Genomic DNA, 24507 nt, shown 5'->3' on the forward strand with positions numbered 1-24507 from the left:
ACCGTGCTCGGAAAATAACTTTGTCGCACACACTTTTATTCTATAATTGTGGCCAAGGTAGAAGAACTAGCCCCAAGAACTTTAATTTTCTGAACGAGCTGTGATGATATAGTCATTTCAAGTTTATTAACATGATTATAACAAAAACTAGTGATTCTAAAACATACTCCATATATAGAATTCAAATATAATTCTTGGTAATGTACAATTTAAATTAGAATACTGTTTTAAGGTCGGATGATTCGGATTTAATTCCACTCGGCCCCGTATGTTTAAAGTTAATTCTGATTTCTTTTACGTAAAATGTCACTAAATTTGTTTAAAAATAATTTGCTAATGCTTGGTATTCCTATTTCCCAAAGATATTGTCGCTATTATCTATGTTGGCCCAGATGGACTTTTCGAAATTCCTTTCATTACATTTCTTCCCATGCTAGCTCTTCGTCACGAAACTCTAACATCGAGTGAGTTCGTCGGATTTCCGAAGACGAGTCACCTATGCGTCGAAAGCGTTCGACATCTACACTGGGATCCGATTGAGAGCGGGTAATTGAAGAAAAATCCGTTAAAGTAAATAATGGAGCAGTTAGATACTCCTCGGGAGACGAGATAGGTGGAAAATCTTGTGTTGAAGGAGTATCCTCGGGCAACGAAGGAACCTCCATGACCATCTCTTCTTCGGGCCTTTCCGAAGCAGGCCGCCAATCGATTGATAAACACGCAGTAGGCTCTAAATCCTTTAAACCTTTTTGGTAAGATGTCTGTTTTTTACCCTTTAACGGCGAACTTGTAAGAAATTTTCCGCCACGAGCGGAACAAATCACCTTTTCAGCCGAATTACCTTCAGGCTCTTTTCTTGGAGACATTTTCCTTGAATGTCTGCTTGAGACAATTCTCTTGGATTTTATCTCTCGTTTCTTGAGTTTTGTGGTTTTTTTCTGCACTGGTTTTTGGTATTTTCTTTGTTTTTCGCGTTTTGATGCTGATGAACCGAACAAATTTGGGTTTGTTTGGGGGACTTCCTCGCCGCCCACAATTTCATGTCGCGATCTCGAATCAACTGACACTACCCGCGGTTCGTTGTATGCATGGGAAAGAGTCTCCAAGACATCATAATCTCGTGGGGTGAACGTTTCCGGTAATTTCCAGGAACAGGAAAGATCGGTTGCTTGTTTTTTTCCTTTCTGGGGACTGAAAGGAGTGATGGGCACTATTTGGTAGTATTCCTCTGGAGCTGGGGACAGTTGGACATGTTTGACAGGGGAGCTGTAGAAAGGTACGGTACGTCCCTCGTTAATCTCTTGCTCATTTACCGGAAAATCGACGTCTGATTCGTCCGTGTAATTTGACGGGAAGTTCATTTCCGCTGATTGTCTTCCTATCCAAGATGCACCACAGTCTTCCCCATTGTCTTCACGTGGTGAATCACTAGGGCCTGGGTCCGATAAAAAGAACTCGGATGATTTAAGGGGGCTGCTTGGTACAGATGCATGTCCTTCAACACTGGAAGCTCCCTGGGAAAAGATGGATTCCCAATGCATAGTGGAGTCGCTGGGTAAATAGGCTCCTTTGTATGATCCTGATTGCACAGCTCTACGAAGGACATCCCACATTTTTCGAGAACTTACTTTCTTTGCTACCTGAAAGCAAAGAAGGCAAGGATATCTTTCAGCACTGTTCTTCCACCACAATACTCTTAAAAGAAATCAGACGACCTAACCCTCTTCTCCGTAGGTTTTGTCCATTGCTTTTCTTTCTCTTCAATGCCGTCTTGATTATCGTCGTGCAGGTTGCTCTTTTGTTTGCCAAGTGTGCGGTGTATCTGTTGTGGTAAAAATAAACCTTTAGACTAAATGCAATCTACGCACAACTGCGGTTATAACATACTTATATCGAAGTGTTATTTCCATACCGAGAACACAGAGTCGTAGCCGTATTTGGAAAGCATGAGTTTCATGTATCTCCGTGCGTACACAGTTTAATTAACAGGGGCACCCAACGAATCTGTTCCTCACATTATCTGTTCCCCAGAGGAATCTTGCTGGCTGGCAAAAATACAGGTGTTTCGATGAGCTGGCTGGGAAATTTTATTGAGAGGGGTTTTGCCTGGGAATTACTGACTTTTTCTAGCATTTCAACCCGAGCTGGCTGTAGAAACTCTGAAGACTCAGGAAGACTAAAAAAAAAAAAAAACAAGAACCCCTTCCCTCTCCCAGAGAGTAGTCACAAACATACGACGGCTGGTCAGAGTGATTGCGCATGCGGAAAAAACCTGTTTTGTCCCGGTTTTGTCGCTTTTGTTCGGTCGTTTCATATCGAGGGATTTGAAAGCGCGCGGAATTCCTGGCTGGGAAATAAATTTGATCAGCTGCCTGGGAAACCAACCAATTTTATCTAGCTGGCTGGGAAATTTCTTGTGTGTCTTGCTGGGAAAAAGGAACAGATAATGTTTTCCCAGCAACACTGAAAAACACCTGAAAATGCCTTAATAACATTTATTTTCATTAACTGGGGTATAATAATACATTTTACAACAAATTGGTCGTTGGGTGCCCCTAAATTAAGCGATAAACTGATACCAACTCAGCGACCCTCAGTAACTAACGGATGCGCACAGCCATATCACTCAGCTCTAGCCATGGACAGCTGTTTCGGACTTGTTAGGCTTCTTTTGGTCAGCACCAACCTTGCATACGGCGGGAGCTACTGAAATTTAAACTGACCAATCAGAATTCAGTGAGCGGGAAAAACTGTGCTATCCTTGTGCTATCCGACGTCACGCCAATTGTTTACGTTCTGATCGGTTAGATCGGTGGACATTCGCTTAGCCTTCTTTTGTGACTCTCTTGACCGTTGCTTCTTTGAACATGACGCATTGTTCTGACAATCAATTTGCCAATCCACTTTATCCAGTTTATGACATGGGCTAGCATGTGATTAACAACCACGATCGCTTTTTGAACTTTATTATGTAGAAGAAGAAGACGTTGCTGAGTGAACATTTTTACGACGAAATGCCTTGGTTTGTTCAGCACTTTGATGTCCGATAACTGATCAATCAAATTTGGTCCTCTGACCATATGAAGTTTTTTCAGCTCTTGTTTGTGTCCGTCATGATCGAACTTCAGGTGAAGCGCTATGCCGCTTTATGCTGACTTCGATGGCTTTTGATGAGCTTGCCTGCCCAAATTGTTGTTGTATTTGGGCAAGATTGGTCTTATCGGGTTGGAACTTCAATAGTGAGGGGAACAATTTTTCGTTCATCTGTTGTGCCAGACAACAAACAATCCTGTTGGGTGTGACCATCGTCTATCTGATCTGGAGTGGAGTTTTCGTTCAGTGATTACAACTTGCGATTGTTCTGCAAACATCCACGTAGCATGCAGCACTTAGCCTTCTAGTGACTCGAGGATCCCCGGCCCGTTTTGCTGTTTCAAAGGGAGTCGTGCATTTTTGAGCAGTTTGTCTTCAGTGCTTGTATTTTTTCGTTTGTTCCTGGTGGCACAAAGTAACTTTGATGATTTTAAAGAACTTGAATCCTTAATTGAATTAGCGATTTTTTTATTAAGAAACCAACAAGCGAATGGTACACAAAATTAGGAGAAACTGTTGGTTGAATAGAGAATATTTGTTGACATAATTATCTACCCAGTTTAAGTGCTAAGCTCAACAAGTTGTTTGGCTCCACAAGTTTCAGTTTCAGGCCAGGTACAGGTACTGTTGTACACTACCATAGTTCTTTGGAAATTGAATAGCTCCTTGAACACCTGGTTGCTTGAGAAGAAACTTGATGTGTTTGTTCTCTACATTAGTGAATGCAGCCACTAACTGTCCATTGTAGATAAACTCCAGACCAACTCTTCTTTCAATTTAATCTTTGTTCTTCGCAGGGCATCAACAATGGTGTCCCTTGTAAAATGTTAGTTTAAAGAGTTTGTTTAAGTTATTTCCCTTTTCATAGGGCACTGTGGTTGCCAGATTCACTTTCAAACTTATCATGGAAATGTTAATCAATACCAGTGAAAAGTCAGTCCCTTGAATTGTTGATAGAAAATTTATTTAAATGCATATTGAAACATCAGTTGAGGAATATTTTTTCCCCACTTTGTGAACCTAACATACATTGCTGCCATTTGTTTATTGCTTGGTCATTCAATGTCTTGATCACATCAAGTAATTTATTTTTTAGGTATTGTGTATCTTTATCTAAAAACTTAACTGGTTGCTTTTTGGAGCCCTTTTGCGGCATATTTAGATAGGCAGGAAATGTTCCACATTTTATGGTAAATAGTTCTGCGTAGTTTTAAGGAATATTGCAGCCAAATCTAATTGAATATGAGACTAAAATATGCTGTTTGACATTTTGTGAATTTAAAGACTATTAATATTGTTTGCACTTGTTTTAAAAGGCTTAAGGTTGGCACTCAAAAGTGTTCCTTCAATAATCTTATTCTGTAAAGATTATCTTGGGAGAATTGGATTAAGGCCAGTTTTTTGTTCAAGCTTCTTTCGCCAGTGCCCTCTGAGAATGGAGTTGATTTGGTTTTGCCCAATGTTGAAAGATGAAACAATGCCTAAACCAACCAGCCACAAGGAATACTTCACGGTGCATTTTTACAAACATGGACATGAGGGTGCTCGTAAGCATCTGAGCATTGTTTTGCATGCTAAAGTGTTATTATAAATAATTAATTTTTCTGAGAGTCTTCTTTTCCTGTTGGTCATTCAAAAATTGTTGGAATAGCTTGTTTAAGCTGTTGGATAGAGGCAGAACATTTGATGAGGCCCTCCTGGGGAGAGGAGTCCTTGTTCCCTTTAAATATTTGCTTGTGTTTCCTTGTTCCCCAAATTACTTTCAAACTTGTTCCCAGCTTTTTGATCCCTAAAATTTAAATTGGTTTTCTTCCCTTGTTCCCTAAAATATTTTGATATTGTTAAAAAAACCAGTGAGGAACATTAAATTTTAGTTACCTAAATTTTGAAATTTTAGATACTAGATATTTTATTCATATTCTTACATTTTTATGTATAGATTTATTTTTTCTTCAATATTATTTTGTGGAAAACCTGTAAAATAGCTTCAGCTAAGTGTTTCTACCCACGTTAAATAAAGTTTATGTATGTATGGATGTATGTATGTATGTATGTTACTCTGTTCCCCAGTTCAAATTAGCCATGTTCTCTTCCTCCCCAAACCCCTGGGAGTGCCTCTTTGTTGATGTTGATTCTCTTATTGGCCCAATAGCAATTCACTGTTGAATTGCAAGACACAGCAAGTTCTTATTTGGGATTGAGGGAAAAATAAATTTTCGCACAATACAAGAAACACCATTTTGACTGCCCCTTCTAGATCTTGCTGTTTTCAGGCATGAATCAGCTTGTTTGCACCTTTCTGACGACCTGCGGGAGGGCAAGCTCTAGAAACTCTTCCTTAGCGAGCCTTCCGCTGAAAAACTTTCCAAGTCTGGCTTTCCGGTGTTAGGGGCCGAGGTTTTTGTGCAAAATTCATCAGCGGCTTCCTTGCAGCTTCTCAAAGGTGTTCCTTCGGGCAATGGTTAGTAAAAGTTTTGTAGTGCTTATACAAATTTTCGCTACTTGAAAAGGTATGTTTATACGAAACAAATATCAGCTTGACAATTTTTCTTTCCCGATACTCCATTTAAAATGCACGTGAGCGCTATTAATAGAGAGCCAGAAAACCATTTAAGACATTTTGCGGCAATTTTTTTGTCAACAAACTTGGGTTGTCGGCAAGCAGAATTCGAACGTAAGCTGTTGTGCTTTGGCTTTTATTTGTGCTTTTTCTAACTAATCTAAGACGAATTCAGGCTGGTATTTTCGAATCAAGTGTAAGAAGACGGCAAAACCGTATTGATAATGTATTTATTTGAGTTAACTTCGCGAATAAAGACTTTAATCGCTTCCTTTCGACGGGGGTAGATCGACACGCACAACCGAAATGCACTGTTTCCGGTGAAAGGGCAAATGATTGACAGGATAGCACAGTTTTGACTGCCGCGCGCACTGCGGGCGCGGGTTCCGTATGCAATGAAGAACAAAGATTCTGGCCACAGGAGGTCCGCGAATCACGGACTTCCGACTCTTCTGCGCATTCTCCGAAATTTGAAACAATAACGGTCGTCAACGACGACAACGATTACAACATTATATCGTTGCCGCGACTGCGCGTATTTTTGGCTGTGGCCAAAAGAAAAGCGGACTCTAGGGACGAAAATGACTTCACCAGTGGTAGGTACATCAGTCATATCATGTACCATGAATGCGAAAGTCTCCGATTTCTTTCTAGTCTCAGAGGCAAGAATCTTTGTGCAACCGTGTTGTAAGAGCCACAAAGCGCCGTAGAATGAAACAATGGGATCTAATGTGGTTTTCATAACTCCAATTTCGCAATTTGAGTGACATTTTTTTCCTCTCCGAGAATTTTTACTGAGCCAGTTTTTATGCAAACCGAAGCAATTAAAACTAAGTCACCTAATGCCAACCTTAGAAATTAGATTGGATATATCAATTTCTTATTCTATTCCTTGAATTAGGAATATAGAGGTATATAAATCAAGTGAGAATAAACTTCCTAAGAAGAGAAAACTTAAAATAAGAAACAAAAATAAAAAATAAAAAAGTGCTAGCCTCATGATGACTGATTATGTTTCGACAGAGAAACACCTCTCTTGTGATATCAATTCCTTGAGCGCTGAGTTCAGCTAGAGCCAAGAACACATCACCAACTGATGTCCGGCGAGAATAGTTGTCATAGCGACAAATGTGAAGATTGAGCGTCTGTATTGCCATGTCCGACTGGGACAGCGGAAACTCGTACACCTCCCTGGAAAGAGATTGTAAAAGAGCAATGTTCTTAAAAACCGTGTGAGAAGATTCAATAGGAGTAAATCTTAACTTGCCGAATATTTCAATTTCGACAAAAGAAGACAGGATTTGATTGCAGTCCGCGTTATACAGAGATTTCGAATTTTATCCATTTCTACTCGGAGGCTCAGTTCAGTTTCAGATGCAAGGCCTCAGTCTGGTCTGGAAAATGTTCGATCGAGTAACAAATGGTTTCCCCTGCCCCTAATTTAACATACAACAAATAACTAAGTCATCTGCTTGGTCATAAACCTCATGAACGTATAAGAATGCAGTGGGAAAGGAAAGGGTCTTTTAAAGAAATCGTCGCCGTGTAGGAAAAGGCTCGATTGCTGCTTTAGTGACGAGTGTTAGCAAATTTAACTTCTCAGCTTTGACTTGAAGGAAGGGTATAGTATAGTATGACTGCTGGTGTGGCTATCTGGTCTCTTATTAGCCAGTATGAAAAATACCATAATACTCTTTGTTTGTCCCTCCCAAATTGTTTTTATTTTCTCTGGGGACTTAACAATGGTCCCAAAAGAAACTGGAAACAATGCTTATGCTAAAGTTTGCAGGGACAAAGAAAGAATATTATGGTACTTTTAATACTGGCTAATTGACATAACTTTAAATTCTCTTTTATATACACTAGCCTGCGAACTGTCTCTCTTCACGAGGAAAACGAGAAAATGGAAGCAGAACGTCTTCCCTTTTTTCTCGCTTTTCCCATAAGAAGCCTTCCCGCAGACTACAGCCGGCACACACCTGAAGCTGACATTAATCGTGGTATCATTAGGTTCAAACGTCTGACTCTGTCGGTTCAGTGGTAGAAGGTGAACATCAACGTATGTCGACAATGATTGCTCTTCTACAGGAATATCTTCAGCTCGGATGAGACGCACCATCAACATAGATCTAAAGAAACGAAAATGAGATAAAAGATTTCCTTTTTTTCGGGGCCACTCAGCCCAATATCTATATAAATTGATGGCGCAATCTCCTGTCGAATTCTGTCTTTCGACTTCATTTTAACGTTAAAGGGTATACAAATTCAAACACTAAATTTCAAGAGGTCTATCAGTTTTCGAAATCTCTAATACTTAAAAAATACAAAATAACGCAAAGAAAAGACCGTAAGTAAAGATCGTTAGCCACGCGTCGATTAACTACGTATCGATTCCACTTCCGCAAACACAAACTGAGTAAAGTCACGCATGCGCTCACTTGTTTCTTATTGCGTCACTTGCCTCTTTTGGGTCCCTAATGCACCCAAGCGTGCGTCTGCGCATGCTCCTCTAACGTTAACAGGTCTTAACATTGCCTAATATGTTACCGGTGTTGATCATATCGGAGAGCAAAGTAAAGTCTTCCTAGGTCCAGGTGATCATTGCTTTGTGACCCTTCTTCTTCTTCCTCTTCATTATCAGTTGACACTTTTTCATCTGGCGGGGGATCTGGCGGCATGGCGCTCTACATAAAGCCAAAAACAAGTTTTAAAAATGAAATTATATCAATCAGTCTTCATTGCTAATACAGGAAATTGTAGTATTACATCAGTAACACAGATCCTGCAGTAAGTGATGATTATGAATTGCATAATATCAAAGTCAAGAAAGCCTTGAAAATCTTACGGGTATACTTCTCATATGATTATCGTCTTAAACAGAAGCTAAACTTTGATGAAATAATTGACTCCATCAAAACAAAATAGTTCCAATATTTATGTATTGTGCTGGTATGATAAGCCTTAACAAAGAGATTATATCTGAGGCAAATAAATTAATTTTCGATTTTATTTGGAAGGGTAAAGATAAAGTTAAACGTCTAACGCTTATCAATGATATTGAGGATGGCGGTCTTAAAGCTCCACACTTGTTTATGAGTTGGAGACTGCTATTTCAAAAAGTGAAAAGAGTTTGGCTTTTCATCTTCAAAAGTGGGGCAAGTATTGTAGACAAGAGCAATAACGTATTGCAGAAGTCTTCACAATCGCGGCCTCGTCGAAACGTGTTAACTTAATATTCTCAGTTTGTTGTTATCAGCTTAGGTAGCCTTAATGTAGTTTGTGCGTGTGTGTTGTAGCTTAGTGTTGTCCTAATGTAGTCATTTGTTTTGTTATTACCAAATGTACACAATAAAAATAAATGAAATACAAAAAAAAAAAAAAAAAAATATATATATATATATATATATATATATATATATATATATATATATATATATATATATATATAACGTTTACAAGAAAGACAACTTCACAGCGTAGCGACTTCAAGTTTCATGTTTGGACAATCATCAGGCTACAGATCTTACATTTGCATTCTAACTCATTTAAAGACCATTCTAATACTCTAGGGGAGCGTGCTATTTTAAGTTCGTCAAAAGGTATTTGTTCTTGTGTCTGCATTTAGAAATTAACTCGTTTCTTTTGTTCAGTAGGTGGCGCGTATCTGCTTTTATTATGTACAACTTTTCTGTAAGGCATCAATCATCGATCAAGCGAAAAATCGACAAAGAAGCAAAGTTATTAGCCGAACCGTTGGGCCTCGATAACAAGATAGAACACTATGCAAACCGACCCGCGTTCATCTCGCTAAAAGATCACAAGGAGAATTTCAAATCCAAAACTCCCTGTCGGTTGATAAATCCATCGAAACCGGAAATGGGAAAAGTCGCCAAGCAGTACCTTGACACCATAAACAAAGCTGTCATCTCCGCGACCAACCTAAACCAATGGAAGAACACCTCAACTGTAATAAATTGGTTCAAAGCGATTCCCAACAAAAGCCATTCACGGTTCATCAAATTTGACATTGTGGAATTCTACCCATCTATATCAGAGAATCTCTTAGATAAAGCCATTGCCTACGCCAGCTCAATAACCTCCATCCCAAACAGGGCCCTAGCCGTCATCAAGAATTCAAGAAAATCTCTCTTGTTTGACAGCAGTGACACATGGGTAAAGAAAGGGCCAAACTCGCTGTTCGATGTCACAATGGGTTGCTTCGATGGTGCCGAGGTCTGTGAATTAGTAGGGCTTTACCTCCTAAGTAAACTATCCGCCCTTGTCAACAAAGCGTCCATAGGCCTATACAGAGACGATGGCCTCGCTGTAGTTAGCAACATCAGCGGACCCACCCTAGATCGCTTGAGAAAGCGCATAACCGCTCTCTTCAAAGAAGAAAACCTTTCAATCACAATCGAAACGAACCTACTTTCCACCGACTTTCTGGACGTAACGCTGGATTTGCAGAGAGAAAAGTACTACCCCTACAGAAAACCCAACAACAAACTATCATACATCAATGCACGGTCGAATCATCCACCCACCATCATCAAAGAGCTGCCAATAATGGTCAACAAAAGAATATCTGACCTGTCTTGCGACAAAGACGAATTCGACAAAGCCAAAGATGTCTACGAATTGGCGTTTAAGGAAAACGGGCACAACGCAACCTTCAAGTACGAGCCCGCCAAGCAAAACAGCAAACGGAAAACACACTAAAAATTAAAGTGTAAGACTACACTTAAAAATGGTGTAAAATTGTTGCCAGCCCCGCAAGCCGTTTTTTTGTGTGTATTATTACACCAACTTCTAAAGTGTAGTTTAACTCTCAAAAGGAGGGTAAATTTATACGCAAAGTAGTGTAAAATGTGTGTAATACAACTTTGCACTTGTAAAATTACACATGTAGCAAGGGTAATAATATCAGAAAGGAAGGGTAAAATTACACTCTAAAATGGTGTACCATTGTTGCCAGCCCGGCAAGCCGTTTTTTTGTGTGTATTATTACACCAACTTCTAAGGTGTAGTTTAACTCTCAAAAGAATGGTATATTTAAACGCAAAGTAGTGTAAAATGTGTTGTACAACTTTGCACTAGTAAAATTACACATGTAGCAAGGGTAATAATGTCAGAAAGGAAGGGTAAAATTACCCCGTATGACGGTGTAGTGATCTACCCCATCTAAAAAACTTGAAATTACACGATAAAAAAGTATAATTCAATCCCAATATGAAGTGTAATTATGTTTATTTAACATCTATTTATCAATAAAAATATACGTAACAATGGGTAATATAAACTCAATCGTAATTACACTTGCTAACTTAAGAAAAAAAAACGCACAACTCTAGATAACTAACAGCCTACAGTGCATATGAGTTCTTTAATAAGGGAATAACATGACTTTTTTCGGGAATATTGTTTATTTGCGCCCGCGTTGTGTCATTTGCGGCCCTCGCGCGCAAATGACATTACAAGGGCGGACACAAGGGCGCAAATAAACAATACTCCCGACAAAAGTCATGTTATTATCATTATTATCAATAATGGCCAAATGATATCAAGAATGCGAGTTTTAATAATACAACACACTAAAAATTAAATTGTAAGACTACACTTAAAAATGATGTAAAATTGTTGCCACCCCGGCTATCCGTTTTTTTGTGTGTATTATCACACCAACTTCTAAAGTGTAGTTTAACTCTTAAAACAATGGAGTTCGCCCGCAATGAGGATAAATGGAGGAGAATCTTGCTTCAACCCAGGTAGCTCTTGTTCAGTAGGCACAACCTGCATATATAAAATGAAGTGGAAAAGAACAGATGTTGTAAACATTATAAAAGGTGCAAGTTACATCGAACTGCATGAAGTGCGCCACCCGACAGTTCATGCAGATGGAAATTATACTACATAGTACACTATAACAACTAAATTAACTGCATGGTTAGATCTACTGTACAAGTTACATCAAACTGTATGAGGTATGCCACCCGCCAGTTCAGATGGAAATTATACTACATAGTACACTATAACAACTAAATTAACTGAATGGTTAGATCTACTATTGAAGTTACATCGAACTGTATGAGGTATGCCACCCGCCAGTTCAGATGGAAATTATGCTACATTGTACAATATAACAACTAAATGAACTGCATGGTGAGATCTACTTTACTTTCAATGTCATAAAAGAAGTACACCACTCGAAATGTAAATAGAGTAGGTCAAAAGAAGACCTCAACACATGATAGAAACAAATACATAACGATCAAACTTTATCACCACGAGGGAACACAACACGTAACCATCAAACCTCGTCACAGAATAACAAATCTTACCACATAATGACAAAAACACACCACAAAAAAAAAAACTTGAAGTTATAGCTTTCCATAATTCTTTCTTGTTCTCCACTGTATTCTACTACTTCCATTTCATCATTAACCCTAAAATAACCCAAATCCTGACCATCTTCATTGAATTAATGACATACAACTGTAGGAAGTTCAGATTTGACTTAAACTTATAAAAAAAAAAGGGTAAACTCCACTTAAACAATTCAAACAAAGGAAAAACTGTTGCCATAGCATTACTAGCCTAATAAGGACAGGAATACAACGTGGAGTGAACAGTTCTTACCTGTCAACTGTCTTTCGCTTCAGACTGAAGTGTTGCTAGTGGTTGTCTGTAGTTGACTGGCTGGCCGCACTATGTTGCTGAGGAATAAATAGGTGTATCTTCATCAGTAAGAACAAATAAAGACCTTACACTAAAATCTTCAAGGGATATTTGTGCTGAATTGTAATCTAACCTTGCACAGCTCTATTAATTTCTTTATTCTCAAATTCATTGCTTTCCTGAATCAAAGAGCCAATTTGAATAAAATCAGTCCAATTCCACTGAACAACACTTTATATTTAGCCTGTGTGGTGACCGACTGGGAAAAAACCGATTGGAAAACGAAACCGAACCGGAACAAACGAACTAAGAATTGAACAATAATATTATTATTGCAAAAGTAGACAAAGTACACCAATTAAACCAATGGAATAATAAACAGAGATAAAGTTATCTGGGCTATGGGTTGGCCAGCTCTTCACAGTCTGGATTCAGCAATGGGTTACTCATGAAGTTCTCTTCTATTTAGCCTTACACGAATGTTTTCACCTCGTGACACGTATGTCTTTCTCTAAACAAATCTCAGTAAAAAACAGCCGCCATTTTTGTAATATCACGCCTCTGGTGAGTCATGGGTAACTGTACCAGTCCTTTACACTTACCTGGCGCTGTTGTCGCGCGAGAAAATCAATTTTCCTTATAATCTTCAATTTTGGCCCAACATTACGAATTACGGAATAAGTTATGCTTTCAAATCACTACCCGTATAACTTTCCAAGAGGCCAAGCAAAGAATTCCTCATCAATTTCCATGCATGAAAGAAACATACATTTATATTAAATTTTAAGGCGGGAAGTTGCGGTCGCCTCGCCAACGAACAAATACCACAACATTATGTTTATGAAGTTAGGTAGATTTCACCTATTCTGCGCGCCGGCATATCAGTTTCCGGGAGAAGTATTCTAACTGACGGTCGCCGGGACCTAAGGTCTTGATTTGGGTGACGTAACGAGCTAACAGTGCCTTCCATTTGTGTCTCAAATCTAAGGAACGTCAAAACACTGCAACAATTCTTTCGTTTTCAACGTAACAGAAAACAGCTTGTACTTTTTTATGTATTTAAATACATCGTCCTTTGGTGCGAATTGTAGTCTATCCAAAAACACTTGGATCGACTACAATACGCACCAAAGCACGATGCGAACATCATGACCCTCAAAACTTAACAATAGAAATAATGAACACAGTTTACTCACCACGAAAGGATTCAGCATATTTGTTGTACGGGGCGCCTAAACTGGTAAGCCATTCGCCTACTTCCTCTACTGTCCATAGTTTAACATCTGAGCATCCATGAGCAGCCATTGAATTTAAAATAACGCAAGAGACAGGACCTCCAAATATTCAAAATCCTTCTCCGAAGACTGGCCGAATAAAAAGTAATACAAAGAGGGTCATCAAGTTTCTTTATCGCTATTCAATAATGCATCTTGATTGGCGGAGAATTATGTCGCCTTTTTGACCGGAAATTTTTGTCAAAAGACGTAAATACCGCAGCCAACCACATGGCTCGAAGTGACATTTGTAACCGGAAACAAACCTTTTGAATTTTACCATGCAGCTGACACCTATGCTTGTTACGAACCAGATTTTTAGGAGCTTAAAAAAACTACCAGTACTGGCTCACATTCGTAGTCGGCATTCGCACAACCCAAATTTTCTTGTCATTTGTGGTAGGCCTGGGTACAGCAAGACTCTTTTCAAGTTTTGAATCTCATTTTCCCCGCAACCATCCTGAACTTATTTAGGAAACGGACGAAGGAAAAGAGAACGAAATTCTTTCTCATGATGATTCGGATGATCCCGTACATTCGCCCAGTTCAGAGGGAGAAAGCGACTCAGAGAATGACACCAGAGATACATCTTCGAATGTCTTCGAAACGTTGATATATTCATACTTAAACTAGAGAGTGTGACAAATTGAGCCAGACTGCAATGAGAACTACGTACAAATAAATAAGCCCTGAGGACAGTTTGTTCGGCCCAGTATATCATATTTATGAATAGCTATTTGTAAGCCCACAACTGAATGAGTTAAAAAACCACTCTAACATGGTTTAGATTAATCGGCCTTTTACTATTAAAATTGGTGTAAAAGTACACTTCCAACTGCGTAATTTTATCCTTAATAATACGCATAAACTTTTATCCTTTAAAAAGAGTAAAAATACCCTACATATAGAGTAATTTTAGAAGATTATTTTGGTGTAATAGTTTACACAGTAACAAGGTGTAAAAATACCCTACATATAGAGTAATTTTAGAAGATTTTTTTGGTGTAATAGTTTACACAGTAACAAGGTGTAATTTTACATTTTCGCGTTCGTAACATTACACTTTAATTTTTAGTGTGAAGGAACCGTCAACGCAATATCCTCTGGTTCAATCCACCATACAACCTGCAAGTCAAGACCAACATCGGAAAAAAATTCATCTACCTGATCAAGAAACACTTCCACAAAGGCCACAAGCTTCACAAAATTATAAACACGAACACAATCAAGCTTAGCTACTGCTGCACAACCAACATGACAGGCATTATCAGGCAACACAATGCGAAAGTATTAAACGCCACGAAAACACCTAACGAAGCGCGGCTATGCAATTGCAGAAACAAGCAATCATGCCCCTTAGACGGCAAATGCCTATCATCGTCTATAGTCTATAGAGCCGAAGTGACAAGCGATATCAACACCAAGATCTACTACGGAGCGTCAGAGGGAGAATTTAAAACCCGATACAACAATCACACTAAATCCTTCAGGCATAAAAAGTACTGCAGTGAGACGGAGTTATCGAGGCATATCTGGAGTCTAAAGGACAATAACATCAATTACACGCTACGCTGGGCAATAGAGTCTTTCGCCTCACCATACAAATGTGGATCAAAGAGATGCGACCTGTGCCTTACAGAAAAGTTGTACATAATAAAAGCAGATACGCGCCACCTACTGAACAAAAGAAACGAGTTAATTTCTAAATGCAGACACAAGAACAAATACCTTTTGACGAACTTAAAATAGCACGCTCCCCTAGAGTATTAGAATGGTCTTTAAATGAGTTAGAATGCAAATGTAAGATCTGTAGCCTGATGATTGTCCAAACATGAAACTTGAAGTCGCTACGCTGTGAAGTTGTCTTTCTTGTAAACGTTATATTCGCTCTACTTCACGTATCGAGCACTCTGCAGCTAACTGGAACCCCCTACTTGCGCTATATATATATATATATATATATATATATATATATATATATATATAAGTTGTCCGTCCACTTATATATATATATATATCTTGATAACAAAAAGTCTCTTGCACCCTTCGATGTACTTTCCTCATGTAGACTGAATGAACTCATCAGCGATAAATTTGAAAATTGTATGGTCACAGAAAGTTAAGAGAAAAACCTGGTGACGAGCAAATAGTCTGAATTAAACCAGTTGGAACTACCTTCAGGGAATAATTAAATAGCTTTCTGAACGGCTAAACCAAGCGGTACTTACCATGGGAAACACTGGGCGTGGTTGTACAGGAGTTATGGTAATTCTTGGCCTGGTCTCCTGTGCATAAGCTGTGGCAACTTTTTTCCACGCATGCTCTTCTTCATCCTGAAGGTGTTCGTAGCCTCCTCCGTCATTTTTATAGTCAATGCACCACCTCTTCTTTTTTGATAGTGTCCAGGATGTAGCTACATAAGCCACCAACGCTACTAAGCAGACAAGGAGCACGGTGATGACGATCTCTAGCTTGTCCATAGTCTACAACAGTAAGATATGGAAAAACGATTGACCTTAACTCAGCCCAGTATTGGTTTAAAATAAACATCCTTTCTCAGCGCAAGCAGTATTTCAACATCAGGTCCCAGTCGCGGTAATATTAGGGAGCTTAAGCAACGACAACGGCGACGTCAGCGAGAACGTCACGAATTTGCATATTTAACAATAGCTTTGCACGCCCTGCACGTGCGTTTTTCACTTTTGTCCATTTCTTTGCCGTCGTCAGCCAAACAACAACGTGAAATAGCCAAGTTTTTGGTTTTATGAAGAACGTCAGCACTTGAGGATAAATTTTCATTTTCTCTCCTAAAATGGAGTGCCGTTCCGACTGGTGTCATCTTTGAGGAATTACCACACCCTTGTCATATTAAAAACGTTGAAATAGTCACGAAGCGATTAAAATAACGCAAATTTATATTTTGAGATGACGTTCTCGTTGCCGTCGCCGTTGTCGTTGCTTAAGCTCCCTATTAGGGAGCTTACGAAACGAGGACGACGACGGCTACGAGGACTTTATTTAAAAATACGAGTTCGCGTTATTCGTATCACTACGAAACTATTTCATGTCGTTTCGCGTTAAAAATGTATAGTAACTATCGAAGAATTAAACTTGTATGAGTAGGTTGGAAGCGTAGAGAGAGAACTGAAAATTCATCGTCTTGTGCTAACGTCCTCCACAGAACCTTGAATTTGGTCATTTCACGTCGTCATTTAGGAGATGACGGCAAAGAAATGTACCAAAATGTAAAACGGACGTGCAGAGCCATTGTTTTTGCTCACTAAACCTATTGTTTTGTAGCGTCGTCGTTGCCGTCGGCATCGTCGTTTCGTAAGCTCTCTATTAGGGAGCTTACGAAACGAGGACAGCGACGGCAACGAGGACTTCATTTTAAAATAGGAGCTCGCGTTATTCATATCACTACAAAACTATTTCATGTCGTTTCGCGTTAAAAATGTGCAGTAACTGTCGCGGAATTAAACTGGTACGAGTGGGTTGGAAGCGTAGAGAGAGAACTGAAAATTCATCGTCATGTGCTGACCTCCTCCACAGAACCTTGAATTTGATCATTTCACGTCGTCAAGATGACGGCAAAGAAATGTACCTAAATGTAAAACGCACGTGCAGAGCGTGCAGAGCCATTGTTTTTGCTCACTAAACCTATTGTTTTGTAGCGTCGTCGTCATCGCTTCGTAAGCTCCCTATTAACTACTTATCAACGGTGAGTGAGGTCTTTAGGGGAGCATCTTAAACCTCGGCCTTCCCACAGTTTTGAAGTTTTCCCGTAAAGACTCGTAACATTCGAGGCCGGTGTATTTTTCATTTTATAAACTATAAACGCGTCTTCCGTCATTAAACAGATTAATTTTTGACACAAATGATTATAATTTGGCCGGAGAAATTCTCAAGAATTAACGGGCAAACAAACGTCATTGAATACAGAAAAGTGCCAATTTGGCAAGGCGGCCATGTTGGTGTTTCAAAACAAAGGAATGGCGGCCATGATGGTGTTCCAAACTAATCCTCCGGGAATTGAAATCTATTTTCTTTTGTTTCAGTAATCCAAAATAGCTGCTGGTCACGTGAATGACAACGCTCCATAGTTGAATAATGCCCTAGCACTTAGCCAATAAGAGCGTTCGTTATATCGGCAACGAGGCAGTGTGGCCCAGAGGTTAGGGCGCTTGCCTTGAGATTCGGAGATCCCGGGTTCCAAGACCCACTCTTGACCACTCGTTGAATTTGTTCCTGGTTCAACTTCCCAGCTGCACTTGTAAATAGCCAACTGGTTTATCTCCGGCAAGTTGGGATTCTTAACAGTTGTTGTTGTTCTGTTCCGTCGTTTCGTTGTGTTTCATTGGCCCTGAAAAGCCCTTATGGGGAGCGGTCAATTAAGTATGTATTGTATTGTATTGTATTGAGCACGAGCAAGCCTAAAGCCTCGTTTTCACCAGCGACGCAAGCAAAAACACAAGCACGAGCAGAAGCAGCTTACGCCAGTGAAAACGAACGTCGACATAAGCATCAAAATCAACCACGGCAACCGTCATTTTGTTCAAATGCTCAGACGCAGGGAATCTGAAGACGCAACAAATTTCGTTGTGCTTATGCTGTGTTTCGTTTTCAAACGACGCAAGAGAACGCAAGCAGAAGGAAAAGGAAAAAGTTTGATACTTGTGCTTGTGCTGGGGCTTGTTCTTATGATTGCGTCAACCCCGTTTTTACGGTGAAATAAGCGCTCTTATGTTTGCGCTTTGTGCTTGCGTCGGTAGCACACACTACAATAGCGGCGTTTTAGCGCTTTTTTTACTCTCATAGCAGGGCGCTAATACGTAGCCTTTTCCGCCCTGCTCACAGAGAAAGAGAGAGAGAGGAAGAGTTTTGAGCAGTGGAAAATTGATTTTCCAATTTTGCATGCACGATGAAGTGGAACGGGACCTGCTTGCAGAAACGCTGCTGTGCCCAGGCTGAGCATTTTTCACACCAATCTCTTGTGCACATTTTGCTGTAACTCGGCATTGCATTGCACCCCGGCGAATCCGGCCAAGCGAAGAATCGCCTTTCAAATACTTTTACCACGCCATTACCAAAGGTTAAAAATAACCTTTTCTCGTTAGGGTCAGAATCATATATATATTTCTTGGCACAGCATATCAAAGCTAAGTGTGCTCTGCTTTTGACTAATCGGGCATTAGAGGTTGTAAAGCAGAAATTAAAACAATTAAAACAAATAAAATAGGTTAACTTAACGATAGTAACTTCTAGATAAAATGTTGCAGTTTAGATCTAGTCGACCATAATCCATGGCCAAAATGTACCATAATTACATCATTAATCCGTATTTAATACAACTAATCGTCCGATTTGTCTGGTCTCGTTACCTTAATCCTTGTTCGGCCATCTTGTATTTAACTTCTTCGTTGTTGAAAAAAAAAATTGAAACAGTTTTCAATTCCCTACTTCTAAGACATAACACGGAGATGGTTTTTGAATATATTTTCTTTTAGGGACGCGAAACAACATTACTTACGGACGCCAGGTTATTTGTAGTCATGGGAACGAAAGCGATTCTTGACCTCACAGAGAAAATGATCATCTTACAAAAATCACACTCACCATAGAAGGTAACACAAGCAACAATAAATACCATGATTCCTTTTATCGATCCTTCCACAAAAAGAAACATAATCATTGTGAACTTTTTGTCTTGGGTCAATAAGAAAATTAAATTAGGCATTTCTTAAAAACGTCGATTTCTCGATCAAGCGCATTTACTCAAATATTTAATCTTGAATTGTTTTTTCTTTTACGCTTGGTGTTAGTCGATGAAGAGGGCGATTTTTAGCCCGGCGTGAAGTGTTGACTCTGTTTTATAATAGTAATATAATAGTAGGTAGAAATAGTAGAATAGCAGTACTACATTATTTTGGTGCGTTTAAACATTATGCTTATAAACGATCAGATATCAATTGCGTTATCTTTTAGCGGTGCTACATACCCTCCCAGGAAATAAAAAGTTCCCAAAAAATTAAAGGCGGTAGAGCAAACACATCAGGAATCTTAAATCCTTAAATAAACAGACTTTACTCATGAAGTTGTATTGATAAAAAGGAACGCCCGAATCACAGCAATAAATAATAACTATAAAAATTATTTAAAGCTAAAACGATAGCCTTAGAGTGGAACAAAAATTGATTTGAAAATTGGTCTCAAACGCAACTGTATAAATGCCATCAAAGAAAGATCAAGATTGGATCATGTGACTTCATGCCTGGGTTGAATGCGATGAGTTTATCGGTTTGTGTCGAGTCATCGAGTCATTTTTCTAAGTTTGAAGACGTTCCGTTACAAGTTATTCTGAATCAGCTCTTCATGGAAAACGTTTTGTAAGCTGTGAAGATCGCACTCCTCATGCATGTCGACGCTGTGATTTTCAGCGTGCTTCCTCTAACACATATCGTATTTCGTTTGGCTGTAATATTTGTTGTCGCGTGTTTACCCATGTCGCAAGGCAAGTGTCCATGTCAATAAAATTTTACGTTATGGACAAACCGCGGTGAAACTTAAAAAAGCAAATCTCGACTTACCAGGTCCGTCATATTACGGAGCAAATTATGTGTCGAGGCGGAATCATGTTTGGGATTTTCTCACTTATTATCGTAAGACCTTCCAATTCCCCAAATGTTTAGACCACTGAGCCAAGGATAGAATGCTTCTTCAAGTCCTCATTTGTGAGTTTAGGTTGTTCAATCATGTCATTACAAACTAGAGTCCAAGTCACAGATAAAGCATGGTTACGAGAATTAGCCGGACATTCTGCCTTATACAATTTCTTTCGACAGACAATTGACCTAAAGTCATATCAATACTGACGTTGCAGAATTGGGCGCGGCTGATTAGTGACATGTGAGAATTTGGACAATTCGCAAGGGTCTTTGCCCTGAGTAGGCTAATGTAGCCATAATTTTTGATACGTCCGTAATCGACTGATGTGTCTTGCAATTCATTTAACACGATGAAATGTTCGAAAATGTAGTTCGTAGTATCGATGTGAGGTTATAGGTGAGAAACTTGGCGGGTATTCCATTAGTAAAGCGATTGAACAACGTCGACCACAATAGCGTAAATGACGATAAATTCGCGTCATTGAAAATTCATTCGCTACTAGTTCTTTTAATACGACAAATTCCCCGACATTCATTTATTAGAATTAGGTGATTTATGTATTCCAACAAACATCCTTGTCGGTGCTTTTTTTAGCCGTAACATTGAAAGTCACTCTTACGATACTTGTGTTCCTACGGTCTTTCGTTTCCGTTCTGTTGAGTCTGGTTCCTTAGATAAAGATATCTGCAACGCATCTTATGTTCACCTGTTTATCACTGTCAACAATTCCTGTGACTTTGTAGGTTCTTGTAATAGGTCAAACCCTTTGCATAGAAGATGAGTTGGTTCACGCCCGGGGGGGGGGACTCCCATATGAAACAGACGGGGATGCTCGTCGGAAATTTTGAATTTAACCCCTAAAGGAGACCAATCTAGGCGTGGCTTAGGCAAATTTTGACCCCTAAAAGAGACCGTTTAAAAACACAAAAATACGACACGCAATGAGTTTTAATGATAAAAAAGGCATAATCATCGAATGCTTTTATCTAAAAAGAAAATTTAAAAGGAAATTTGACTTCTGTTTCTCTTCGCGTAATTCTGTATTACTTCGCGGAACCCTAAACGAGACCTTGGTGGCATAAAATATTGGCGCTTTGCCCGGAACACCCTAAGCGAGACCAAAATCCAAAATTTACACCCCTAAGCGAGACGACGAGCATCCCCGTCTGTTTCATATGGGAGTCCCCCCCGGGGGTTCACGCCGTTCGACGACGCTTACCTGAAAAACATTGACAGAAAAGACGCGGCCAAAATTTTTCATTGCTTGGTAAATTAACTTGAACTAAAGGTTCCAGTAATCCACGACTTAACTTAAAAGGGATTTGAACGACCAGGCGCAGAGTAGCAACAAACCGTGTATCACAAAACCAGATCCATTTGTGTACTTTTCATTTCTTATGTTTATATGGTCAAGTTCCTTCCTTGTACAATGGATTACAGCTGCAGTTGAGTCCTTTTTGGGAGTTGCCGGAGCTGGTATCTATTTGAAAATCCCTTTTTTCAGCTTATTACCCTCCATTTAAAGGTTTTGTCTTGTCATTATTATGAATCATGTCAGCTATCTTCGGATGAAACCATAACATGTTAATGTCATCTTGGCCACGAGGGAGCCCCATTTATCAAAGCCTTATGGTCGCCATCTGTAGCTTCAATCTGTAAACATTTCACAACTAAAAAACTATTCTTAGATTTTTTAGCAGAGTGGTGAATAGAAGAAAGATGTGTGTCACTTCCCAAAAAGCGATACTGGTATGTGAGCTTTAGGTAAGAATTCTCTACTGTCTCAGATTCCATCAGCTGTTATAACTGACTTATAAAATATCTGATATAAACACGTGGATATTAAAATATAAAAACTTGACATTTTATCATGCTACTCACGTGTCAAATTTTGCGCACTTAATTCTGGTATTTGAATCATGACCTCTCGTCGTGATGAATTCAGGCTGTCATTTGATTAATGGTCGAAATTTGGATAAGACAGGACTTTGTAACACTAAAACCGTTTTCATGGTGATTTTTCAAAGACACGTGAATGGATTATTCATTTGGAACAAAGAGTTCCTTACGAGAAGTCTCTCCAAAACGACGTACGAGCATAGATTGACTTGAAGGGTAAAGTTTTTGTTATATAAAATGAAAACATTCTATGTAAGGAATGCACGTGGTTTGTTGCAGCAAGGTACGGTTAAACGGGGCACTTTTTACTGCGGTAAATGACCCTTTTACCACGGGAAACTGCATTTAGTGTGTGTGTGTGACCGACATTTCGCAAAGTAAATTTCCCGTGGTAAATTTCCACGGACACGTGAAAAAGATCAGACGAAGCGCTCATGAGATTTCTGACGTGGTGAGTTGGAAGGATGTTTTAATGCCCGAGGTACAACAGCCAATCACGATGCTGATGATGTTGTGATTAAATTTCCCACCAATGAATTGCGAGACATTTCTTTTTACCTTGGTAATCCCGCTGGTTAACATGGCATACTAACACCTACATTTGAGGCACCGCGGAATAATTTACCACATGCAGGAGCCCATCATGAGCTCCTGCCACATGGCATGTACCACGGTGTGTGGAAACTCGGAGACTGGGATTGAATAAATGCCGACCCAAATGCATCAGTAAATATCACAACATCAGATTGTACGTTATTTGGACTTACGCAGTTTTGTACCGTTTTTCTTTAGACGATGTAAAAGTTTACTTCGTTATGCAAGCAGTTTTATGAGCATTCCTACCGACGAAACTGTTTTCAATACAATTTTCGCAATGACAAGGTACATCCACGGGCTGATGTCACAGTGATGTGGGTATCCCCGCGTTTTGGATATCCCCACACTCAAAACGCGGGGATGCCCATAATCACTGTGACACCGATAATGCCCACGAGTTCCTGTTCATGCACGCGAAGCATGACTAATCTGATGTAAACAGTCAGATCACGGCCAATCATTCATGTAAATGAATCGAATTTTTTATTCCACAATTAAATGCTTCCCCAACTAAAAACCAAAAAGTGCCGTGCCTTCTTTACGTTTTCTTTGTTGAAAGATCTTTACCAGTAAATAGTTAGTCGAATATAGTCTTACTCAATTTCTTTCCCAAACAGTCTGATACTTGTTGGTTTTACAGCAGACTTGCTCATATTTATTCTTTTCTTTTTATCAAAAAACCTTCTCATTCTGCTGAAGTTACGCGAAATCACATGCAAAGGAATGAAACAATGAATGACAGCATGTTGAGCGGTTTAACAATTTATTGTCCGCAGTACAATATACTAAAGTTTTCAATTTTTGTCACCTTGAAATATTCGCAACATTTCAGCAACGTACAAGAACTTTCTGAAACGGAAGGCGTCGTGGACTCGTTTCAGTCGTAAAGTAATCCCAGATCAAAGATCGCAAAAACGCCGGGCGATGTGGCTGAATGGAACGCAACTTTTGTTTGCGTAAGCTTAAATAATGATCTTTGAAAAAAATGTTCAACTGTCGGCTTAACTTACAAAAGTAATCTAACAGGAATATATTGTAATTTTGAAACAAAAGACAGAAACACGACGTACCTGTAGTCAGTCAGTATCCACATCTTCAAACTTCCATGGCTCGGGTTCAGCTTCCTTTAACTTAAAAATGTTTGACAGCGAGCGTCTTGTAACTTCGAATTTAGGTCACTGTTGACCAAGTCACCCACTCTCGCCGGAAAAACTGAAGACTATTAGGAAATTACCTTATTTCGTCGGCAAATATTCAGCTTCATAACCGTATAAAAGATGTCGGTCATAGACCATCTCCAAACAATAATTTTTCAGTTTTTACGAAAGAATTGACGGTTATTTTGCTGCCGCTTTGTGCATTTCGTTTAACGGTCGCCAAACTTGGCTTGGGTTATTTATGATCATAGTAATATATTCTTTTGTTCTGAGGTATAGCTTTGTTCACGCTTGTTTGATTTTGTGCGATATTGGCGGATATCATGCACGAGGCCATTGTCTGCCAACTTATTTTTTATTGGATGAGAAATCAGCTGTACTTTAAAAATCTCACAAATGATTACGGTTTAGAAAAACAGGACTACATGCGTTTTTCTTTATAGTACTCTTGACCGCCGACAGAAAGGAAAAACTCTTCAAACTGAGTCAATTTTTCGGAAAATTTGTCATTGATTGAATCGTCAGTTTATCATCGTTTTGAGGTGGACAAGTATTTTAATAGACAGCATCCATAGCGAGCAAG

The 24507-nt window shown here is 39.2% G+C and overlaps 2 protein-coding genes and 1 long non-coding RNA gene across 8 annotated transcripts; 1 reads left to right on the forward strand and 2 right to left on the reverse strand.

Moving 5' to 3' along the window:
• Window positions 1–33: 33 nt before the first annotated feature.
• LOC138042390 (uncharacterized) lies at window positions 34–24425 on the reverse strand. 5 transcript variants are annotated; one of them, XM_068888278.1, is made up of 8 exons: window positions 20193–20635; window positions 19222–19272; window positions 15834–16088; window positions 8201–8337; window positions 7633–7782; window positions 6649–6844; window positions 1721–1822; window positions 34–1640 (listed from the first exon to the last, which is right to left on the reverse strand). In XM_068888278.1, the coding sequence occupies exons 2-8, from the start codon at window positions 19222–19224 to the stop codon at window positions 417–419; spliced, it is 2067 nt and encodes a 688-aa protein (XP_068744379.1). In that variant the 5' UTR covers window positions 19225–19272; window positions 20193–20635; the 3' UTR covers window positions 34–416. The 5 variants fall into 5 exon arrangements, with proteins under 5 accessions (XP_068744379.1, XP_068744387.1, XP_068744394.1 ...); XM_068888286.1 differs by lacking the exons at window positions 19222–19272; window positions 20193–20635 and adding an exon at window positions 23838–24425; XM_068888293.1 differs by lacking the exons at window positions 19222–19272; window positions 20193–20635 and adding an exon at window positions 20978–21061.
• Window positions 8326–10720, forward strand: LOC138042419 (uncharacterized). Of its 2 annotated transcripts, none has more exons than XM_068888312.1 (2): window positions 8326–8440; window positions 9304–10720. In XM_068888312.1, the coding sequence occupies exons 1-2, from the start codon at window positions 8367–8369 to the stop codon at window positions 10370–10372; spliced, it is 1143 nt and encodes a 380-aa protein (XP_068744413.1). In that variant the 5' UTR covers window positions 8326–8366; the 3' UTR covers window positions 10373–10720. The 2 variants fall into 2 exon arrangements, with proteins under 2 accessions (XP_068744413.1, XP_068744419.1); XM_068888318.1 differs by having other exon boundaries at window positions 8352–8440; window positions 9307–10720.
• Window positions 10969–13888, reverse strand: LOC138042432 (uncharacterized). Its single transcript, XR_011130994.1, has 4 exons — window positions 13872–13888; window positions 13528–13695; window positions 12293–12369; window positions 10969–11443 (listed from the first exon to the last, which is right to left on the reverse strand). It is a non-coding gene; the product is annotated as an uncharacterized lncRNA (long non-coding RNA).
• Window positions 24426–24507: the final 82 nt, after the last annotated feature.

The sequence above is a fragment of the Montipora capricornis genome, chromosome 1, assembly GCF_036669925.1.
Source record: "Montipora capricornis isolate CH-2021 chromosome 1, ASM3666992v2, whole genome shotgun sequence".
In the NCBI taxonomy this organism is placed as follows: Eukaryota; Metazoa; Cnidaria; class Anthozoa; order Scleractinia; family Acroporidae; genus Montipora; species Montipora capricornis.

What these genes read in the sequence shown, in the direction of transcription:
- LOC138042419 (XM_068888312.1), top strand. Translation starts at nt 8,367, where the DNA reads ATGAAATTATATCAATCAGTCTTCATTGCTAATACAGGAAATTGTAGT. An exon ending in TCAGTAACACAGATCCTGCA is followed by an intron (nt 8,441 to 9,303) that starts GTAAGTGATGAT and finishes TCTTTTGTTCAG; the next exon opens with TAGGTGGCGCGTATCTGCTT.
- LOC138042390 (XM_068888270.1), bottom strand. An exon ending in CACGCCCAGTGTTTCCCATG is followed by an intron (nt 8,338 to 15,833) that starts GTAAGTACCGCT and finishes GGCTTTATGTAG; the next exon opens with AGCGCCATGCCGCCAGATCC. An exon ending in CTCCGATATGATCAACACCG is followed by an intron (nt 7,783 to 8,200) that starts GTAACATATTAG and finishes TCGTTTCTTTAG; the next exon opens with ATCTATGTTGATGGTGCGTC.